The sequence below is a fragment of the Perca flavescens genome, chromosome 17 (assembly GCF_004354835.1).
Source record: "Perca flavescens isolate YP-PL-M2 chromosome 17, PFLA_1.0, whole genome shotgun sequence".
Taxonomy (NCBI): Eukaryota; Metazoa; Chordata; class Actinopteri; order Perciformes; family Percidae; genus Perca; species Perca flavescens.
In genome coordinates this window covers 26990129-27010207 of record NC_041347.1, presented here as the reverse complement: position 1 = coordinate 27010207, position 20079 = coordinate 26990129, and the positions used below count along the sequence as shown (strand labels likewise).

The window sequence follows — 20079 nt, the reverse complement described above, 5'->3', positions numbered from 1 at the left end:
CTTATCAGCTACACTACTTCACATAGCCACTGTACATATAGACCAAGGGATACACACTCACACAGCACTTTTTCACATTCTGACAAAGCGCTCAGCAGCACTTCTTGGCATCTACTTCATACACATTTAAACTCTTTTCAAACTGACCGACACCCTGGCAGGATGTGATTGCGCTACAGTGAGGATGATGAAGATAAATTGGACAATTCTTCGCCTTCCCAACCAGGATCTCCATAGCAACTCTCTACTGCCTTACTGTTTCCCACAGTAACCCTCCATACCACACAAATGGTCACAGAATGCCTGCACATGCATTGAAGTGGGCTGAGGTGACAGAGGAGCACAGAAAAGTTTAGCCGGCGCTTCTCAGCAAGATTACTTCCACAAGACTAAATGGTCTTTATGCTCATGGTTCACTCCAAAGTGCAGATATTGGTATATTTGGTTTTTGTGAATGTTTGTATTCATTTCATTTTGGGAAATGTTTTTTTTCTGTAGCTTTCATTTTTTGACTCTGTAGTCTGATGTTCGTGCATATGACTTTATGTTTGACTCTGTGGCAACAGAGCTCATCAACAAGCTGAACTTCCTGGAAGACGAGGATCAGGAAGCGTCTTCTGACATGGGCACTAATCCCTTCGATGAACCTGATGGCGACCTTCATCCTAACCACCTCAACCCGTTTGGTGATCCTGACGAGGAAGGTATGTTCAACTCTTGTCAGCATGTGACAAAAACATATTCAATCCCATTTTATTGTGGTATATGGATGTTGTCGCTGAAATTCTGGCTGGTTTTAGGCTTTGATCTTATTATGAAGTAATGTTACCACAATAAAAGTGTTTATTTTGGGGAGTGTCCGTGGAATGACAGGTGATGCAAGTTGACTGTTTTGGATGTGCACATACCTTGAATGTGTGTAGTCATGTGTATCTATAGCGGGTAGGCTTCAATGCTTTCAGTCAGACAGCTAAACCAATATTTTTGTCTGACCACCTGTGTAGCCAGGTGTATTAGTATAGATTATTTTTTGAGAGGCACGCTCCCACACACATAAAGCTCCCACTTTGATGCTTGTTTGCTTGTTTAATCTGAACCGTATTGTCTGTATGAGTCTAGAATTTTGCTTTCTTGTGCACGTTTATTTATATATATATATATATATATATATATATATATATATATATATATATATATATATATATATATATACTTACTTACTTACTTACTTACTTACTTTCTGTGGGTCTTGGCACACAAAAAAATTACCTTTTGAATTGTTAAATTAAGCAAAGTTGTACTTCAACAAATAACCATATATTAGTCTTGTCTTCTAAGTGAATTCATGTAAACCAAATGTGGATAAACAAACTGCTAAATGTGAATGTTAATTGATATAAGGAAATGGATATAGACATCTGATAGGAAGCAAATACTACTTACATTAGCATAATAAAACAATCAAAAGGTTGATTTGTGTCTCAGCTCTTTATAAAAAAAAAATTAAAAAAATGAGAAAGCAAATAGGCATGGAAATCCATAATGCTTAACTAGTTACCAGGACTACTGTCACATTTATTTTGACTGACAAGCTACCAAAGTCCTTCTCAAATAAAGAAGATAATATTGGGCCATTGTAACTGTTTTACTAGTCTTGTATAGTATGTGTTGTATATGCAGTCAGTGCTTTCTCCTTTCTGCCAACCAGAGCCCCCTGCCCAGCTGGTCTTAAGGCAGCGGGTTGATGATGATTCCTTCTATGGCCACGACCCCTCAAATCCGTTTGATGAGCCAGATGAACCTGGGACTGAAACCCCCCCAGGGAATCCCTTCGATGAGCCCGACCAGGACATGGACCTCCAGCCAGACCCAGAACCCCCCAAGCCCATGCAGAGGAAAGGAGTACGGCCTGTCGACATGAGCAAGTACTTATACGCCAACATCTCTCACAACGAGGAGGAGATGCTTGATGAGTAAGACTTGTCTTAATTATGTCCCAATTCTTCATCTTTTAATATTTTCAATTAGCTAACACTGGAAATTGTGAACTATGTGAACCCTGATAAGGCAAATATGATAGATGAATGTGCCATTAAGAAAAGTGTACACCTTGCACGTTTTGTCCTGTTGTATTTTCCCACATTGATTCGCATTAGTTACACTGCCACTTGCATTGGCACAATATGTATACGGGGCTTTATGTATATAGTGAAGCCTATGTTGTATTGTTTGCTAGAGGGATTTGGATAAACGCATTTTCCTAAACTGTTGAGCATAACAGCAGAGTAGCCCATAGTAGAATCAGTCTGGAAGGACCCAGCCTGCCCAGCTTGATTGCTGTTGGCAGGCCAAGTCTTGCACACCCCTCCTTTTTAAAGGGGTACTTCCCGCCCCCCCTCAGGGCAGAGTGACGAGGCAGCTCTTTCAACGGGAACAAGGGCCTTGTTGTTTCACTGCATTCTTTAACCTTGTCGCTCTCCTTTCCCTCCTTTGTCAATCCCTCCTTTCCTCTCTCTCCTATCAACTTGTTGCCCCATACTTTACCTCCTTGCCATCTTCCTAAACTTCCTTCCTTAGGCCCTGTTTACACGACAACACTCGCGGGTGAAAACAACATATCAGATTTGCCTTTCGTTTGATGGCCGACGGCATTTTTAGGGCTTAAAAATGCAAAAAAGTGAAACCCCCCTCCAGAGTGGAAATCTTAAAAACGCTCCACCGTCGCGTTCCTGTCTAAAGGGTAAAAACGCAAAAGTCTGCTCCAATCTGCTCACGGTGGCACCCCATATTTGTTACATAAATCCAAATATAGAGTGATTACTCGCCCATGGCCACTCTATATGACGTACCTCCAGGTACAGGATACTGCTGAAGAAATTTGGTCCATATGTCTATATATTTTGACTGGCAGGACTCCCAGTCCACGCCCTGTTGTGCCTCTGTAGCTTTGTAGGTTGTTGGAGCAATAACTCCACCTCCTCGTCTGTCCAGACAAAATTGTCAGCTTTTGTTGTTCGCTTCGCCATGTTTTGATTTTGCGTTACTAGGGAGAGAGGAGGAGGAGGAGGAGAGGGAGAGAAGTATAAGGAAGGTTCTACGCAGGCGCGCGGACGTGGTGGTGTTGTGTGGCAGTGCTTCACACTACCACCTAGCCGCCTGGTGTGCATACTACATCAAATTACGTCACCATATGCATGCAGATTTCCCCCACAAAACGCTTGTCTAAACGCAGAATAAAAAGTGAGAACGCAACGCCACTTTTGCGTTTTCTCTTTGGATCGTTTCCGTCTAAACATAGCCTTAGACTCTGCTCATTTTTATTTCACCTCTCTCCTCTTGAATCCTGCCTTCCCACCCATCCTTCATCTTCCAGTTTTACATCACTTCGGTACTACCAGTTACTTCATAAACAAGAACAGTTTCACGTAATCCATTGAGTAGTACATCAGTAGATGGCATACTGGATCTGCAATATGTGTCTCCTATCCAAAAAAAACAATCAATAAATCAATGACCACAGAACTGGTAGTGAAACTGATCTTTAAGAAATAAATAAAACAAATTTTTGCTACTCACTTGGTAGAGGTGTGGTTTTATAAGTAAAATAAACCATCCTGTCAAAGAGGGGTCATCGGTTTCCACCTCAGCAAGTTTTCATGATACGATTTTAATCGGTGACTAAGAACTTGAACAAAATTTTATTCTGTGTGGATCCCTCTGTAGCACTCACACTTAGCACTACAAGACGACTTCTGTAGACGAGTGGCCGTGCCTAAATTGTAAATGTAAACTTGTAGATTGTGGCTGTTGAGCGAAGCTGTCACACAGATTTAGCCATATGTTTTAGTCCTTTTGGCTGTCTAAAGACAGACAGGTTATTGACTGGTATGTTTCTTTTGCTCCATCTCTTACACCAAGAGCAGTTCTCTGTTGAATAGAAAGTTCAAGAGGGCAACGCAGTGTTTTGACTGGAGCCCTTTCACATGTCTTTTAGCCAGCACTGGTCTGTTAAAATCGCTCTATAGGCCTGCCTGCTTTTCTTTTCTTCACTTCCTTCTTTTTTTCCCTCTTCGTATCGCTTAGATAGACACTCAGTCGCTCTAACCTTCTCTTTCAGACAGATACCTAGTCAATCAGCTTTTTTCATTCTCACTCTCGCTCTCACCCCCACTCTCTCCATCCAATTCACTTGTTTGTTTAGGATTGCTTGTCCCATGTTGAGTGAATGTCTCAAGAACTTGCCCCTGCTTTCAGTGCCACAAGCATGCCTGTATATTGATAACACGCTGGTATGTGTGTGTGTGTGTGTGTGTGTGTGTGTGTGTGTGTGTGTGTGTATGCCTTCGTGCTCCTGCCTGTCTGTCAGTAGCCCACCTTGGGCAGTAAGGATATGAGGTCACGCAGACCTGACCTCAGTGCACCTGCATCTTCTATTACCTTACCAGTTGTGTGTGTGTTGTTCATTGTATTGCGCCAAACTCTTGTTTCCATGTAGCAATTTCCTTTAACTAAACAATGGGCAGTTGGAGCCAAAGATGGGTTTAAATAGTGCTAACAATTCATGGCTAGCTATAGGAATCTATAATGTTTCTTGTGTGCTCTGGTCTTTATATATAGTGCCACTGAATCAAATTGCTGTAATATCCATACCCAAATAATGCCTAATTATGTGTTGTATCAATTGCACTTTTTTCTTATGTATTATTTTTATATAAATCCTCATGGGAGTTTTTGTTATTTCTTGCGATGTTGACAGTTTTGGTGACTTGTTGACAAACACTGTTGGTCTTTGATGTAAAAGGTCATATAAATCTTAATAATGTCATACTCTGCGCACATTACTATATTTATTTTACTATTCAATAAAAAAAAAAAAAAATATTGCAGTCTGTGTTAGACCCATGCACTTTCTAACATGACATCTTGCCTTGCTCTTGCCTGTCACCTCTCCCTCCTTTCTCAGATCCAACCCGTTCTACGAGCCAAGGACATCAAGCCCTGTGCGGCCCTCCGCTGGCAGCCCGTCCCTGGATGTGGGCAGCGGCCAGAAGAGGAGGGCTCCACCGCTCCCAAGTTCCAGCCCTGGCCTTGGCCCAAGTTTGCCAGCTCCCAAACCCAGCTCTAACCCAGACAGGGAGAGAGCCCAGCCAGTCGGGCCCAGCCCAGTTGCAGCAGTGATGGGGAGAGAGCTGGCCTCCTCTTCCCCCAAGGTAAACAGCCTTCACTTAAATGTAATAAACTTGATTTATCCCCTTGACAGGTACACAGACACATGTGACAACAAAACCACAAATGCATGTTAATTATGATTTATATAGCGCGCTATAGACAAACCAAAAAAGTATTCAGGGTTGATACCCAGCCCTAAATAAAGGAGTCATTTTCAGCAGTGATAACTGAATAATGATGTAAATAATAAAAGTTCAGTGCTTTAAAAAAAGAATTTTTTTAATGGGCACAATTAGTTTAATTAGTTGCCAAATACAGTAAATATAAAATTTGATTTAGATAGTAACGAAGGCAGTACATGTTTAAATGTAAACTGAGCCCTAAAATCACAGAATTCCACAGCTCTAGACAAGTTGACTTACTATTCTTTATTCTGATTCTTTGTAGGATGTGTTATTATAAGTGAGCTTTTTGAAGCGTGTGTGTGTGTGTGTGGGTGTGTGTGTGTGTGGGTGTGGGTGTTTGCGCTTGTGTGTCCACATCCAGTGGTCCTTACATTGGCTTTTTTTCCGCCTGCACAATCCCATCTTCTGCCCCATTCTTTATGCTCATGAAACTCCCCAGCTCCTCATTTGAATATAGGTATTTGTTTATTGGGGTGTTTTCGTATGTTTATTTATTTATTTAAATTAGGTAAATCATGGCTGGGTCTAATTAAATGGCTGATGGTCACACACACTCACGGCAGGAGTCAGACCACTGGTGGGGAATGATTGGCTGGGGGTGTGGGGACGGGCGGGGGTTAAAAATGAGTGTGTGTGTAGGGGCTCATGAGCCTATGTGGGGCTTAAACACAGGAGGCTTAACTACAGCAGAGCGATCACAAGGGGGTGTTGACCCCCTGTGTGTGCACACACACACACACACACACACACACACACACACACACACACATGCAAACACACTCTATACAGTACTTATACACACACATACATACACATACACAGGTCCCTCCTTCCCATGCAGCTGGCTAGCTGACTGTTTTAGTGTAGCTGGGCGGTGATGCTGGCCGTCCATGTAATTATGGCACAGTGCCTTTATCACCCAGCTGCAGTTGCCTGTGACCGTGGGTGAAGGGGCCTAAACCACTTTAATTACCCAAAGCCAGTGGCCTGTGGTGGGCCACACTTCGCCAAGAGATGCCCCTGCCTCTAGAGCTCGGGGTGGAGGGCGGGAGGGAGGGAGGGAGGGCTGCAAAGAATGAATTGTGGGTGAGGATTGAAGAGGAGGGGGTGCAGTGAAGGAGAATAGGTGGTGGAAGATAGTGAAGGGTAGAGGAAAGGAGAACAGTCGGGGGAAGAGAAGGAAGATGGCCAGGGAATAGTAGAAGGAGAGATAGGGTGTTCACAGTAAACAAGGATAGGCCTACAGGGTTTGTTGACATATACAGCTAGTGTGAATAGGTTTCTCTATTTTTATTCACACAAAGCACCATCTCTCTCACACACGTACACACACACACACACACACACACACACACACACACAAAACACGCACACGACTCAGCCATGTGTAGGCTTTGAGATGACCTTTGAATGTATGAAGTCAGAGAGGATTAAGAGGAGACATTCCCACTATGAGAGGCCAAGACGAAACCAACACATCATCACACTATGAACGTGTGCAGAGTATAGATGGGTGCTTGCATGCATGCATGTATCTGTTCGTATAGTTTCTAGGTATGCCTAAGGCTCAGTTCAGTGAGTATGTACTGGGGCAGTTATAACCTTCCCCCCAAAAACACAGCTAACCCCTCATAATAGATGTTTCAAGGTGTGTATTCTCCATTTATATTTATTTCTACCAACTATTCATGTGGGCAATTGGTATGTAGGACCAAGATAAAAACACATGCACACAACTAGGTATAATCTCCGAATGTGAATAGAAATTAATATATTGAATATATTGAAAGCCGCCATACTCAGCTATACATTTACAACCTGCCCTAAAGGGTATGAAATGTCTCATATGTGTTTCGAAATCTTGTCATTGCTAACCAAGAAGAGATTAGCATGTCTTGAATCCCATTTTACACATGTATTCAGTGCAAAGGTAACCTAAGCTTTAACTGCCTGATCACCATAGTTACACCCAACAAACAGTTGAAATGTGTGGGGGTCAGACCCTAAGTGCTCCAATAATTCCTGTGATCATTGGCTGATATTTAAAAGAGAGGAATAGAAAGAAAAATAGCTAAAGCAGGTAAGATGCATATTTTTCTTTCAAGATAAGAGCAAGGTACAGCAGTGGAAAAGAAGGATGTACGAAAGGGACAATGGATCATGGTTATATATTATGATGTGAGTCAGTAAAATACTATCTATTGTATACTAAAAATGAATAGTGTCATATTTTGGCTTAGCTAAACTTTCTTGTCCTTGTTATGAATGAATTCACTCGGGGAGATTTAGCATTTAACTTTGTCTTTTAGATGTAGTTTTATCCTCCTTGTCATTGCATTAAAACCACCCACTTCAGTGCCAGCCTGTGAAAAATCGGGACATCTACAGGACATATGGCGTGCACCCACTTACTCTATACATGGGTATTACACATATGGATTGGATTTACATTAAGCTCTAACAAGATTGATTTCTGCCAGTGGAACAAGCATTCAGCACTAGCAAATTTATGGACAGAATAAGATGGCAATACCAAACAACTAAAATGCATTTATTGCATTTATTATCCGAATGTGGATTACCAGTTGTTGGGGTGTTTCATCTTGAGATGATCCAGGGGGAATTGTGAGACCAATTCTTAGAAAATTTAGATTTAGCATGCAAGGTCTAGAGATGCAAATGTAGATGCACAACCTGCCGCATCTATGGTGGTTCCAAAAGCATTTAGTTTTCTTCTCCAAGATGCCTAGCAGACTTCACATACAATTAATGATATCTCTGCCACTTGTGTACCCGTTTTTTCTATTTGGTTCCCCTCTTGTTAGATTTCATCTGACAATACTAGGGGGCGTATCTCCTGATGTTTTAGACAGCAGTGTCTGGCTTAAATGGGGACAACGAATAAGGCTGAGTGTCTGTACTCTAGGGCTGCTCCCTCTTAGTCGATTAGCCGACTAATCGGTCGTTTTGGTCTTAGTCAACTAGATTTCTTTAGTCGATTAGTCATGTTTTATGCTTTTTTTCATGCTGAATGACTTATTTCCAAGAAATGTACGAGCACATCTCTGGTAAACACAAGAATTAAAGTGGTGCTTTTGCATGACTATTTGCGGAGAAACTCGGATTTACAGATCTGTCAATTAAATCAACTAATCGATTAGTCGATACAATTAAATGAGTGTTAGTAGACTAAGAATTTTTTCAATCGAGAACAGCCCTACTGTACTCTTCATAAATAAATAAACACACTCAAAATACTGGATTTACGTTCCCCAGTACAACGGCAGCATTTCACAGTTGACCAGTTAGCAGGTCGGCCAAACGAAGCCTAGGTTAAGTGCCTCCTCTGGGTCGCTCTCCTGTGGTTGTCAAGAGAAGGTAAAACATGTCTTTACTATTGTCACCATTGAGCATTCTTGAGTCATCTTTAAATAATATACATATAGTTACTTTTAGTAATTTTTGTTAGTATCTCAAATCTGTCTTCAAGTTGGTGAAAGTTGCACTTCAGTGTTTCATTAAATGCTTGATGTCTCTCATGCCAATGTATCTGTCCATTCTCCTGTCTGGAAGATATACAGTAGATCCTCAAAGGCGTCAAGTTCAAGTTTAGCATCTGTAAAGGAGCTGGAAGGATGGAAACGTCTGTGGGATTAATGTAAATGAACAGAGGTAGTTCCTGTTGGGCGGGTTGTGAGCTCTATCTGGTCTGATTCAGTCCATCTCTTTTCTCTGGGCCTGATTTCACCCCTCCTAGTAATTCAGTGATCCCCTGCTCCTCCTTTTTTCTTTCATCTCCATCTCTATTCCATAGTCAGACCGCTCTACACTTAGATGCTCTGATCTTTGGATTTTTATCAAGTTTCCGCTTCATGAATTATTTGCCTTATTTTCATATAAAGAAAAGTTGGAAGCTGACATTTGTCTGAGGGCAAAAGTTTGAACAAAAAAGTTCTATATTATCTTAATATTTACTCAAAGAAAGAGTAAGCCGTCTTCAACTTGAAGTTGCTGGCACTTAGTCGGTCTGACATTATGTAGATCCCAGAACTGTTTATAAAATGGAGTTTACTACAAAATAGCTGAATATATTTTGCGTTTGCAAGACTTTATTAGGCACGCTTTGCTTTGGCTATTACGTTACGGTACCCTTTGTTGATATCACCTAGGTAAAAAAAACTACCATTATCTAACATGATGTCATTGTTACTTTACCACTTTTCCCTCTATTTCCCTTTCCTTTTTACACACTCATTCTTTCCAGAGGTGAGAAAGTGAACCAACACTAGATGTATGTTTTCTTTCTCCCCTTCAGTTGAAGGGCTTGTGTGATTACTTATGTTAATCAAAGGGTTCAAATTAAATAGTTTTGCAGGTTGTGAGAGCTCCTGTGCCGTGGGGGAGGCAGAGGCCAGAGCTCTCCTTCCTCTCCCAGACTTTGTTTTCACAGCCACTCCTTCAGTTCAGACTACCTCCAAATTGAAATTAGAATAAATTAACATTATTTAATTGAGTTCGCAGAAGGCTGCGATATTTCTTAATTAGCTTTCACCAGGGTTCGCAGGAGTAGAGGACCACATCCGCACAGTGAAGTGTTACTGAGGTTGACATGATGACTGAGGGATGTTTTTGGAGGACAGTGGGGGGCCCAAGAGACAAGGACAGTCATCTCTGGTCTTCGGACCTTTGCCTGGTCCAAGGTCTCTCGTCTTGTTATCGTTCTATCCGGTCCAAAGTTATTCTATCTTCTCTGATAACTTTGACATACCTTTTAACAAAGAGTCTCAGATGTAGGACATAAAGAAATTAAGTTTCACAGCCTAATGTTTTGAAACCATGGTTAAATACATTTTATGTGTAACTTTTAATAATTAATGTTTTAATATTTGAAATTTGAAAATGTGTCCTGTGCCAGAGTAGAACTTCTAAAATCTCACCAACATTGCATGTCTCATTTGCTTGCATAAAGCAGAATGAATGAATCCCATATTCTTCTGTATTTCCAAGCACTTTTGTCAAGACCCTATATGGCCTTTACCAATGTGAGCGTTAGTATTTGTTGCTTGTAATGATGGTTTATAGAGGAATGAGTATGAATTTCTACATTATGCATATTTTGCAATTAGGGCAACTAATTCATATTATGTAAATATTAGGAGAAAATCCAAATTCATAGTAGGGTCAGTATTAAGGGTGACATCATAAATCAAATACAATTAACTAAATTGATTGTTTTAGATGTTTCCTTTACAGTTCAGTTGAGTTGAGAAAACACTGAACATCTTGCTTGATCAAGGTTAGTTTTTCTGGATACAAAGTTTAGGTTAACTTAAAATGAAATATGAAATGTCTAGTGTGATGTGTAGAGCTACTGTAAACTGTTGGTTTAAAGTAAATGATCAAAGGAGAGCTGTGTTTATTACATTTCAGAACCTGAAATTATCAATATAATATCAATATTAGCAGGGAAACGGTCATAGAGGTCAATTTCTGAAACCTAGGTAGTGAAGACTCATTGGCTCCCCTTGGCCACATTGGCCTTTCTATAAGCTGTGTAATATTAGGAGAATAATCCTTGAGAGGAGTAAGGCTAAGTCAGTACCTCTCAATGTCTGCCTTTTCCCAGTGTGGACCCCTCCCCAACTCTTACTTGCCGTCTGAGTGGTCTGTCATTGGATCTTGTGGGAGAGAGGAGACCCAGTTTCTTCTGAAATGCAGTTTAGGTCCGATCATTGGGCTTCCTGTTGTCGTTTCATGCTGCAGGGCATTGCTGTCGTCAAGTTGGGTAGAAAGGTATAAGACATTACTGACTACTGAACAGTCTCAACCTTTCTCAAAAGTTGAAAAAGTTTAAGGGGATGTTTAGATAAGGTAATGTTCTGGTTCAAATTGTCTTAGGGAAAGTTTTAGGTGTCCATTTTGTGAATATGAACTGGACATGGCCAAAATGATACCTAAATCTTTGAATCCTATAACTCTAGGAATCAGGACATGGAGTTGCTCAAAGAGGAGCTGATCTCCTCACAGGACTACTACATGAATCATGTCTTGATACACAATGCTGATCCTGAAGTCTCACAGGACAGACATTGATATGTTTAATCATTTTAACAGACTAAATAAAAATCGATGTTAATATGTATTTAAGGACTATTCTGAATTCAATTTTATACATGGTTGCAATGAAAGAAGGAACTTGTGTTGCGTGTACTAATGTGCAATCGTGTGTGTGTTGTAAGGGATATATTGTGATCCAGTTACTGTAATGCGGCTATCATTTTTCCACCTCTTCCTCTGTTGGGTGCATGTCGAGTTCACAAGTTAAACACTGCGAAGAGCTCACTCTTCTCAATACCCGCGCCGACTGGTGTAAAAGGGCCTTCCGCAAAGCGGCGCTTGTAATCTGCCTTTGGTAAGTCCTCCTTAGTTTTATCTGCCAAGGATTACCTCACAAGCTGCAAGCAGGAGAGAACGAGGGAGACGCAGAGCAAGAAAGAGAGAAATGAAAAGCAAGCCAAACAGAAAACGATGAAGATGGAACAAAATGAAAACAAATCGCTGTGTAATCTCTGAAAGAGAGAGACCTGCTTTAGAGTTGAAGGGAGGTTTCCCTCGCCACTCATTTAGAGAGGGAATTGACTAATCCCTCCGTGATTGATGTCTGCTATGAGAGGCTCTATAGCAGACTAATAGGGCTTATGAGGATGACCAGAAAGTCCTTTGTGTGTGCGTGCCTGTGTGTGTGTGTATATGTGAATGAACCAAACCTTTTTGTCTTGTGTGTTCTTCCATCCAGTGGCCATAGAGGCCAGGGGTTTGAATGACATAGCGGCCGAAGAAGGGGTAACTTTATCTTAATCTGGTCTTAATCTGCCCAGTCCTCCAGGTGTGTGTGGGCTTAAACCCAGAAGGATCCAGGGTTTTGGGGTGAGGTTTAAGGGGGCTTCGGGTGAGGAGATAGAAGTCCATGCACTTGAAAACTCCTCAGACTAAGACCCCCCGCACATTTTTGAATGCAGCGCTCACTTAGTCATGCCATACCTTACTCCCGTCATCCTTAAGTGGGCCCTGCAACATTTTAATTGAATTAAACCAACCGTTCTCCGTAATTTAAAAAGGACCTTAGAAGTACCTTATGAATTAGTCTGAGTGATTTGTCTTTCAAATTGTGTGTGAGTTAGTGTGTGTGCGTGCGGGCATACTCTGTGTTTGAGGAAAGGAGAGCGAGTGTAGAAATGATAAGGTTTTAATTGCCTCTTTATAAAGCCCTCCAGCACCCCCTCTTTTGGACTGGTATGGTATGCAGGTGTGTGCTCTTATGTGCTATAGGAAATACTAAGTGGCATTTTCAGTGCTTAACTCGTAGATCACTGAGTGGGATCATTCCCTTAGCTTTTAATTGAGCATTCTCGTTGTAGCTCAGCAAGATTTGATCATGCAGTCTTTTCTTGGTCATAATCAGAACATACAGCGAGTTTGCACACTTTGACCTCAGTTTGTAGCTCTATTAAAATCACACCTTAAAGGAGAATTCTGGCCAATTTTTACATTTATCTTGATCGCTATAAATCTGCGAGTACAGTCAATACGAAAAAAGAAACAAGCCGAATCGGTGTGGTCAACACGGAGTAGCTGCAGCTATGTCTACGAGCTTCCACTCAGCTAAAACGGCATTTGTCGGGGCAAGTTTTAGAGTGCCTTTGTGCCTCTTAACAGACACAAAATGCAATTAAAATGTCTGTGCAACATGAACAGGGCCCTTACGTGACAACAAGATGCGTTTTCAACTCAGACATTGTTTAAACTCACCTACCCTGTCTCTATCCTGCTGGTAGCTAGCTCGCCCTGCTAGCTGCCGTGTGTTCAGTCATGTTTCTGTGATAATCATCACGCAGCAGTTCCATGTGTTTGTATTTGTAGCTCATCCATTTTGTGTGTGATCCTTCTGGTGTTGGTGAGTAGGAGGCTTGGCAGTGGCGATCTGTGTGGTAGTTACCTTTAGCCAGGCTAGCAAGCCTGACCGGCATCCTCTGCTTTCTCCCCGCCTTCGTCACCTCCTGCTCCCCAAAACAATCCCCAGAGTGCCCGCTGTTCTGGCTATGTCCTCCAAAGGACAGGTCATGCCTTCGCAATGAAAACTTAAAGTGTATTCCCCCTCAAAAATGGGTAATTGAGTACTGTAGTGGTTATGACCATATCCGTGACTAGCTGAGTTTAAACAATGTCTGAGTTGAAAACGCATCTTGTCGGCCCTGTTCATGTTGCACAGACACTTTAATTGCATTTTGTCTCTGTTAAGAGACACAAAGGCACTCTAAAAACCTGCCCGACAAATGCCGTTTTGGCTGAGTGGAAGCTCGTAGACGTAGCTGCAGCTACTCCGTGTTGACCGCACCGATTAGATTTTTTTTCTATCGACTGTACTCGCATATTTATAGCAGTCAAGATTAACTTATTATTCTCCTTTTAACACCAAACGCGAGGACCAACACAGCACATAACTCGGTTTTACCCAAAGTAGTTTTTGGTGCTTATATTTTTAGTGATGCTAATGGAATGTTGTGGAATGTGATCAGTCCATTGTTTGGTGGTTTTGTTGGTACACTGATCCATAGTGAAATATTTTGATGACTATGGGACTGATAGACAGACGTTAGGAGAATGAATCCTAATGACTTTGATGATCTCCTAACTTTAATTTGGCATCATCAGTAGGTCAAGTTTTTCATTTCTCCATCAACTAAGTCCATGACAAAACACCTTAAAATCGTGCCACCTGCGAGCTAACGTTAGCATGTTAGCATACTAAACATTACATCTTAAAAAAAGAGACATTGCTTGAGGCAAATGGTGTAGAAATGGCATATTATTAGATGATTTGCAAATTAGGATTTGTTGGTGCATGACATGATGCTCAACTCATCAGATGAGTTGATGACAGATATGTATGTTAACACATAGGGACTATTATTTGCTAAATTTTAGCATTGTAAATCATCAGTGATACACCATAAACTACCACATCACATGTTCTTTTTCTCTTTACTTTATCGCTACCTCCACCACACCCTTCCGTGTGTGTGTGTGTGTGTGTGTGTGTGTGTGTGTGTGTGTGTGTGTGTGTGTGTGTGTGTGTGTGTGTGTGTGTGTGTGTGTGTGTGTGTGTGTTGGCCGAGGTTACGGGCCACAGTTTTATTCATGAATAGGAGCCAACCAGCGTCTTTAGAGTGTGTGTGTGTGTGTGTGTTGATGCATGTGTATTCTGATCAGGAGTCAAAGGGGTGACTTTGTAATTATGTTCATTTTAATTGGCTGTGCTATCACCCCTCTCATCACTTTGGAACCCACGCTGCGCTGGACAATGGCAGTCTGTAGTGGGGGGGGCTGCACAACTGCTGTGTCAAGACCCCCACACACAGACACACACACACTCAGTCAGACTCTTTACCTGCGGAACATAATTCCTAAAGTGGCCTCCTTAATGAGTTTTCCCTGCCCAGGCTTAGATTAATTGATAAATGGCAGCGTTATCAGCACAGCTGATCTCTGAATCCATTGCACCACTAATTTGTTTGTTGAAGATGGCAGTTAAAGGAGATTAATACGTTATAGATTTATAAGAGCCACCCCTCTTTCTTTTCCTCCTTCTCATCCTTCTCTCAAAGCTTATTTATTTATCCGAGGAAGATGAAGAGGTGGAGCAAGAGTGAAGAGATGGGTTGTCTTTGGATTCTTTTTCTATTTCATTTGCTTTGCCGATAGTATGCAAATGATTCACTAGTTAACATCTGTCTGGTCAGTCCACTAATGGCCGGCACGGTAAATGTTGATAAAAGGCTTCATGATTTACATATAATTTGTAACGTGGCTGCTCCGTGAAACACAATAATAGTCCGACAGATGCTGGATTTTTAAGGCAGAGACGCATGTTCATATTTGAAAGTTTATAACACCTGATAATCTCTGTCAGTGCTCACTGGTATATTAGTGACCGTGTTGCTAAAATACCTCAAACTTAACTTTCGCATATCTGTACTGCAATCTTGTTATTTCATCAGTTGATGTATACTTCAATACCGATATGTGTGCAAAACGCTCATATTGGCAGATTTATTGGTCTAGCTCTTAGCACAATCACTGACAAATATGCTGCAGGCAAGTCAAATCAGACTTTTTCTGATTCAAGTTTGAAATCTGAAGTATTAATTGGACCTCATAACAACACCACAGCACTTGACCTGACAGTCACTGTTTTGGATGCAAGTTGGCAATCAACAGCCACAACAACAAAGACTTTGACTGATGGTGTGGCCATAAAAAATAGTGTACAAGCAGAGGCAAGTGGACAAAATAGGCTTTGAACTCACTCTGAACGGTTGACATTGATTTTTTGAAAAATGTTGTGAGTAGTGGATAAGGAAGAGAAGTGATTGGCCCAGAAGGAGTTTGTAATCTCTTCTGCTGGATCTGTGTAACCCATAGGAGGGAAGAGATGGTCGTGGTCTCACCATCAGGACCATCAGTTGTCTTTTTATGTCACTAACTGGATCCTAGGATCCATACCCTCGACCCCCACCCCCTTTTCCGCACATACACAGATAGACACTCGATCCCAAACCTACCAACCCTGTGTGGCCTTTTTCCCCCCGCCAAAGCTAATTTGCAGAGGCGTGAGTGTGGGTAATGCTACTGCGGTTTGCATGACAAGCTAAAGCCAACACTTACACCACATTATGCCCCTGTGTTACACGTTAGGCTTGCAAGCGGACGGGTGGGCACACTGCAAGCTGGCACAGCCACTCCTTTGTCTGCCGCCTCCTCCAAACTGTGTTATTTCATGATGTTTTTTTTTTTTCAGTGAATGGTTTTTATTTCAATTTCAAAGCCTTGCCTTTCCTCTCATGTTCTGCTTTTTTTTGCTGCATTGCATGGTTATGCCTTTGGAGCAGAATAGGCCTTGGAAGCAAAATGGTCCTGGAAAAGGAAACTGCTTTTCCTGATTTTTGCATTTTACATCTCAGTAGCCAACTGCCGAAAGGCCCTCTGTCTTGGCCTGCAGGTTCACTGCTAGGTGGGAAGCATATCTTGTTCTGAGCAAATCACTAGCAACCCCCCATCCCCATCATGATGAATGTATTTGCATATTTTCCCACTTTGTGATATTACACAGAGCCCTGGCATAAAGATTTGTTAGTCATTTTGTGGAACAAACTGTCCCAATATTGTCTGACTAGGTAGCATAGCAGCGAGGTGCCTTGGTCAGAAAGTAGCAGGTTCAGTCTGTCAAATATTCAACCTCCCTGCGAGCTCTCAGGTGTAAAGGGTTATCATTCTCTCTCCACCTGTTCACACACATAAAATAATGCCTGACTTAACTAAACAGTGTCTACATGCACAGTCACACATACGTGCACACACACTTTCTCTCACGGCTCTCTTTGGAAGTTGCCCCTCCTTGGTGTGATTACAACAGTAATGCGATATATCCTTTGTATGTTAATGTGTATTATTTTTCACGCTACATTCGCTCTCTCTCCTGTTCCTGCCTTTTGTCTCCCCCCCCACCCACCCACCCACCCCTTTCCCTATTGTTCCATCCTCTCCACATCTCCATTTACATAATTGAACTTTTGATTGGACTTTGCTCCCTCCCTTCTGCTCTCATGCAGGCAACGTTTGAAATCCAAAGCATAATTTCATGGGTAAGATGACGCGAGGTGATCATTTTTCTTTTCGCGCTGTCTTTTTCTAATGTGAAGACGTCGGACGTAGAAAGCCCAGATTAAACAAATTGCTTGTTTTGATTGAAGGTGCAATTAAGTAATTGAGCGTGTTGGCAGTTGGAGCCCAGCCAATCAGATGAGAGCTTCTAGTTGCAGAATGGACAGGCCACTTAAGTGCACTAACCTTTATCCTCTTAAATGTGAACAGGTATTCATGTTTTTCAAAGGTGTGTGTACATCTTGGATAAGAGCTGAGTATACTGTGTGTTTGCCTACCCTTTCTAAACTGTGAATGTCTCTTAGTTTTTGTACTGTAAGCTTTCAATTCAATTTGTGCCTGCTGTTTAGTATGAGTACATTAGAGAGAGTGTGTGTGTGTGTGTGTGTGTATTTATATACAGTATGTGTGCCTTTCTACTGTAAACCCTGTTGTCATTTCAAGTATGTTTGTGTGCTTTGCGATGTGTTTGTGTGTATAAGGCTTTTTTCTCTTCTTTTTTTTGCCGTTGGCTCCTTGAGCGGATTACAAGTTTTAAAGAGTATGAGATTCGACACCTCCTCAAATCTGACACTCTTTGACACTGCTTTGAAGCCATGAAAGTGAGATTGGAGAGACACGGAAGCTCTTTTCTCTCCACAGAGTCGTGGGTTTATGTCATTGGGTTGAGGCCAGTTAAGTTTCCATTGAAGCATATTGCCCCAGAGGGAAAGACAAAGCTTCCAACTTATAAAGCGTTTCACTTGTGTCTTTTTTATGACCCTGAAATGCTAGTTTTAATGGCATCCATACTTTTTAGTCATTTGATTGCATATAGTGCTATGTGACTGTTTACATGAGGCCATCTTCATTTTGGCCAATAGGTTGACCTAGTAGTAGACTGAAAGGTTGCAACTATCCACACTACTAAAGCGTCTTTCTAACTCAAGAGTATTGTTCAGTTGCTGACTAAAAACCTGTTAAAAAAAAGAAAAATAATATAAATATATATATATATATATATATATATATATATATATATATATATATATATATATATATATATATATATAAAGAAAATAAAAAAAAATATATATATATATTTTCAATATATTAATATAATGTTTTAATTTACTTTGGGGTAAGAATTATTATAATTTCTGTATAAATATGTTAAGTATATTGTTCGTATTGTAATCTGCTGTGAGTGTTTTAAACTATGTTCCCTACCCATTCATCGGCATGTATATTGTTGGTGAGGAGTAGGGTTGGGTATCGTTTGGTTTTTTTTCGATTCCGGTGCTAAAACGATACTTTTAAAACGGTGCCGGTGCCTAAACGGTGCCTGAACCGGTACTTTTCAATAAAGTAAAAAAAAAAAAAAAAAAAAGAAGAAAAAAAATAAGGGTAGTAAACAACAGTCAGTGACTTTTTTATTGCTAAGGCCATGGTCAAAATTAAAGATTTAATAATAACGTAATAACTATAACAATAACTTATTTCACCAGTAAATTGCTGTTGAACCCCAGATGGGAAAAGGGTATTTTACAATTACTGTGAATGCACCACGAGGCTACCTGTTTTAAGTGAATCTGTGTTGTTTAATTCCGACAATGGCAGCTGCAAGTGAACGCACCGTCTGTGTTGTTTAATTCCGACAACGGCAGCTGCAAGTGAACGCACCATCTGTGTTGTTTAATTCCGACCATATAAACATACTGTATATCTATGAATTGCGACAACGGCAGCTGCTGCGCTGCAGAGCAGACTGTTACATCCCGCTGTTGAAGTCCTCCACAGTGAAATACAGTCACACTTTACACTGTTTAACGTTAGCTGTCAGCATTTTAACTGTGATTAATCCAGCTGCTAGCTAAAGGTAGGCTAACGTTACATGCTGTCAGGTGTAGTGTAAAGTCAGGCACCGAAATGAGGCACCGAAACTTTCGTTCTTATTCGGTCTCGTTACTACCGTTTACGTCGGCACCGGTTCCCTATTGGCACCGAGTTTCGGTACCCAACCCTAGTGAGGAGGGACTCACAGTTAGTCACTGTTGAGTTGCTCTAAAAGGTATTTTAAATTACTCCTACCCTAATACAGTACAGTAGATATTGGCATATTGTCCAGATCCAAGGGCGACAATTTCTAATTCCCCATGGTTGATTCGTTTTACCCATGATTCCAGATCTCAAATCACATCCCACTCTCCCAAAATCACATTGCTGACACCAAAAACTCTCCTGACACCAGGACCAACAGGAACCTGTATGCTTTTATTCCCAGGTTTCCTCCTATCTTGTCATTCAGGCATTGTAGTGAGCTTAACCCCCCTTCTTTCTCTCTCACATCCTTTTCCCTTCTTCCATTTTTTTTTTTTTTTGCCCTGTCGGATGTATGTTGTTGACACTGAGGCATCAGGAATAATGGAATCTCTTGTCAGTGGCTTGTATTTTTCGCCCAGGCTGTTAGGGCTGTGTATAATAGTAGCAGAGGAGGAGGAAGCGGGGAGGTTATGTGCCACTGATAGTAATGAAGGTTGCCTTTTCATTTTTTAATATGGAATGTTTGTGGGCCGAGGCAATGCTCTGCGATAATCCTACCCTCGAGCTGAGCTAGCTGCACGGCTGTGTCAGTGTTGCACACACACATCCAGTGACATTCACACAGACAGATAAAAGACAAACGCACACACACATGCACAATACATACATACATACGTACACACCTTCCTTTAGGCAAGACGGCAAACGGTTTGATAAGTCAGGGTGCATTTCTGTTCCTCCATGAAAATTTCACTCCTCCCATGTTTGTGTCTTAAGGAAATTCAGCCAGTTCCTGTAAGAAGATATGGTATTTGTTCAATATTTGAGGGATATGGAAGCTTGAGTGCCTAGATGCATTTGTAAACCTTTGTCTGGAAAGAGAGTAATGGAACAGCCGCTGATTGAGAAAATTACATCAGTTGGGGTAGTGATGAACGTGGTGTCACTGTCTTGTGCCGCTGTCGCTTAAAAAAAATAAATA

At 41.3% G+C, this 20079-nt stretch overlaps 1 protein-coding gene across 5 annotated transcripts in view; it reads left to right on the top strand.

Annotated features, from left to right (window-relative positions):
• The window catches only part of ehbp1 (EH domain binding protein 1), a 162239-nt gene that overhangs the window by 59466 nt on the left and 82694 nt on the right, over positions 1–20079 (top strand). For all 5 annotated transcript variants that reach the window (XM_028603153.1, XM_028603155.1, XM_028603154.1 and 2 more), the window contains exons 8-10: positions 567–704; positions 1709–1973; positions 4964–5210. In XM_028603153.1, coding sequence (XP_028458954.1) covers positions 567–704; positions 1709–1973; positions 4964–5210 — 650 coding nt within the window. The remainder of the gene's footprint in view (positions 1–566; positions 705–1708; positions 1974–4963; positions 5211–20079) is intronic.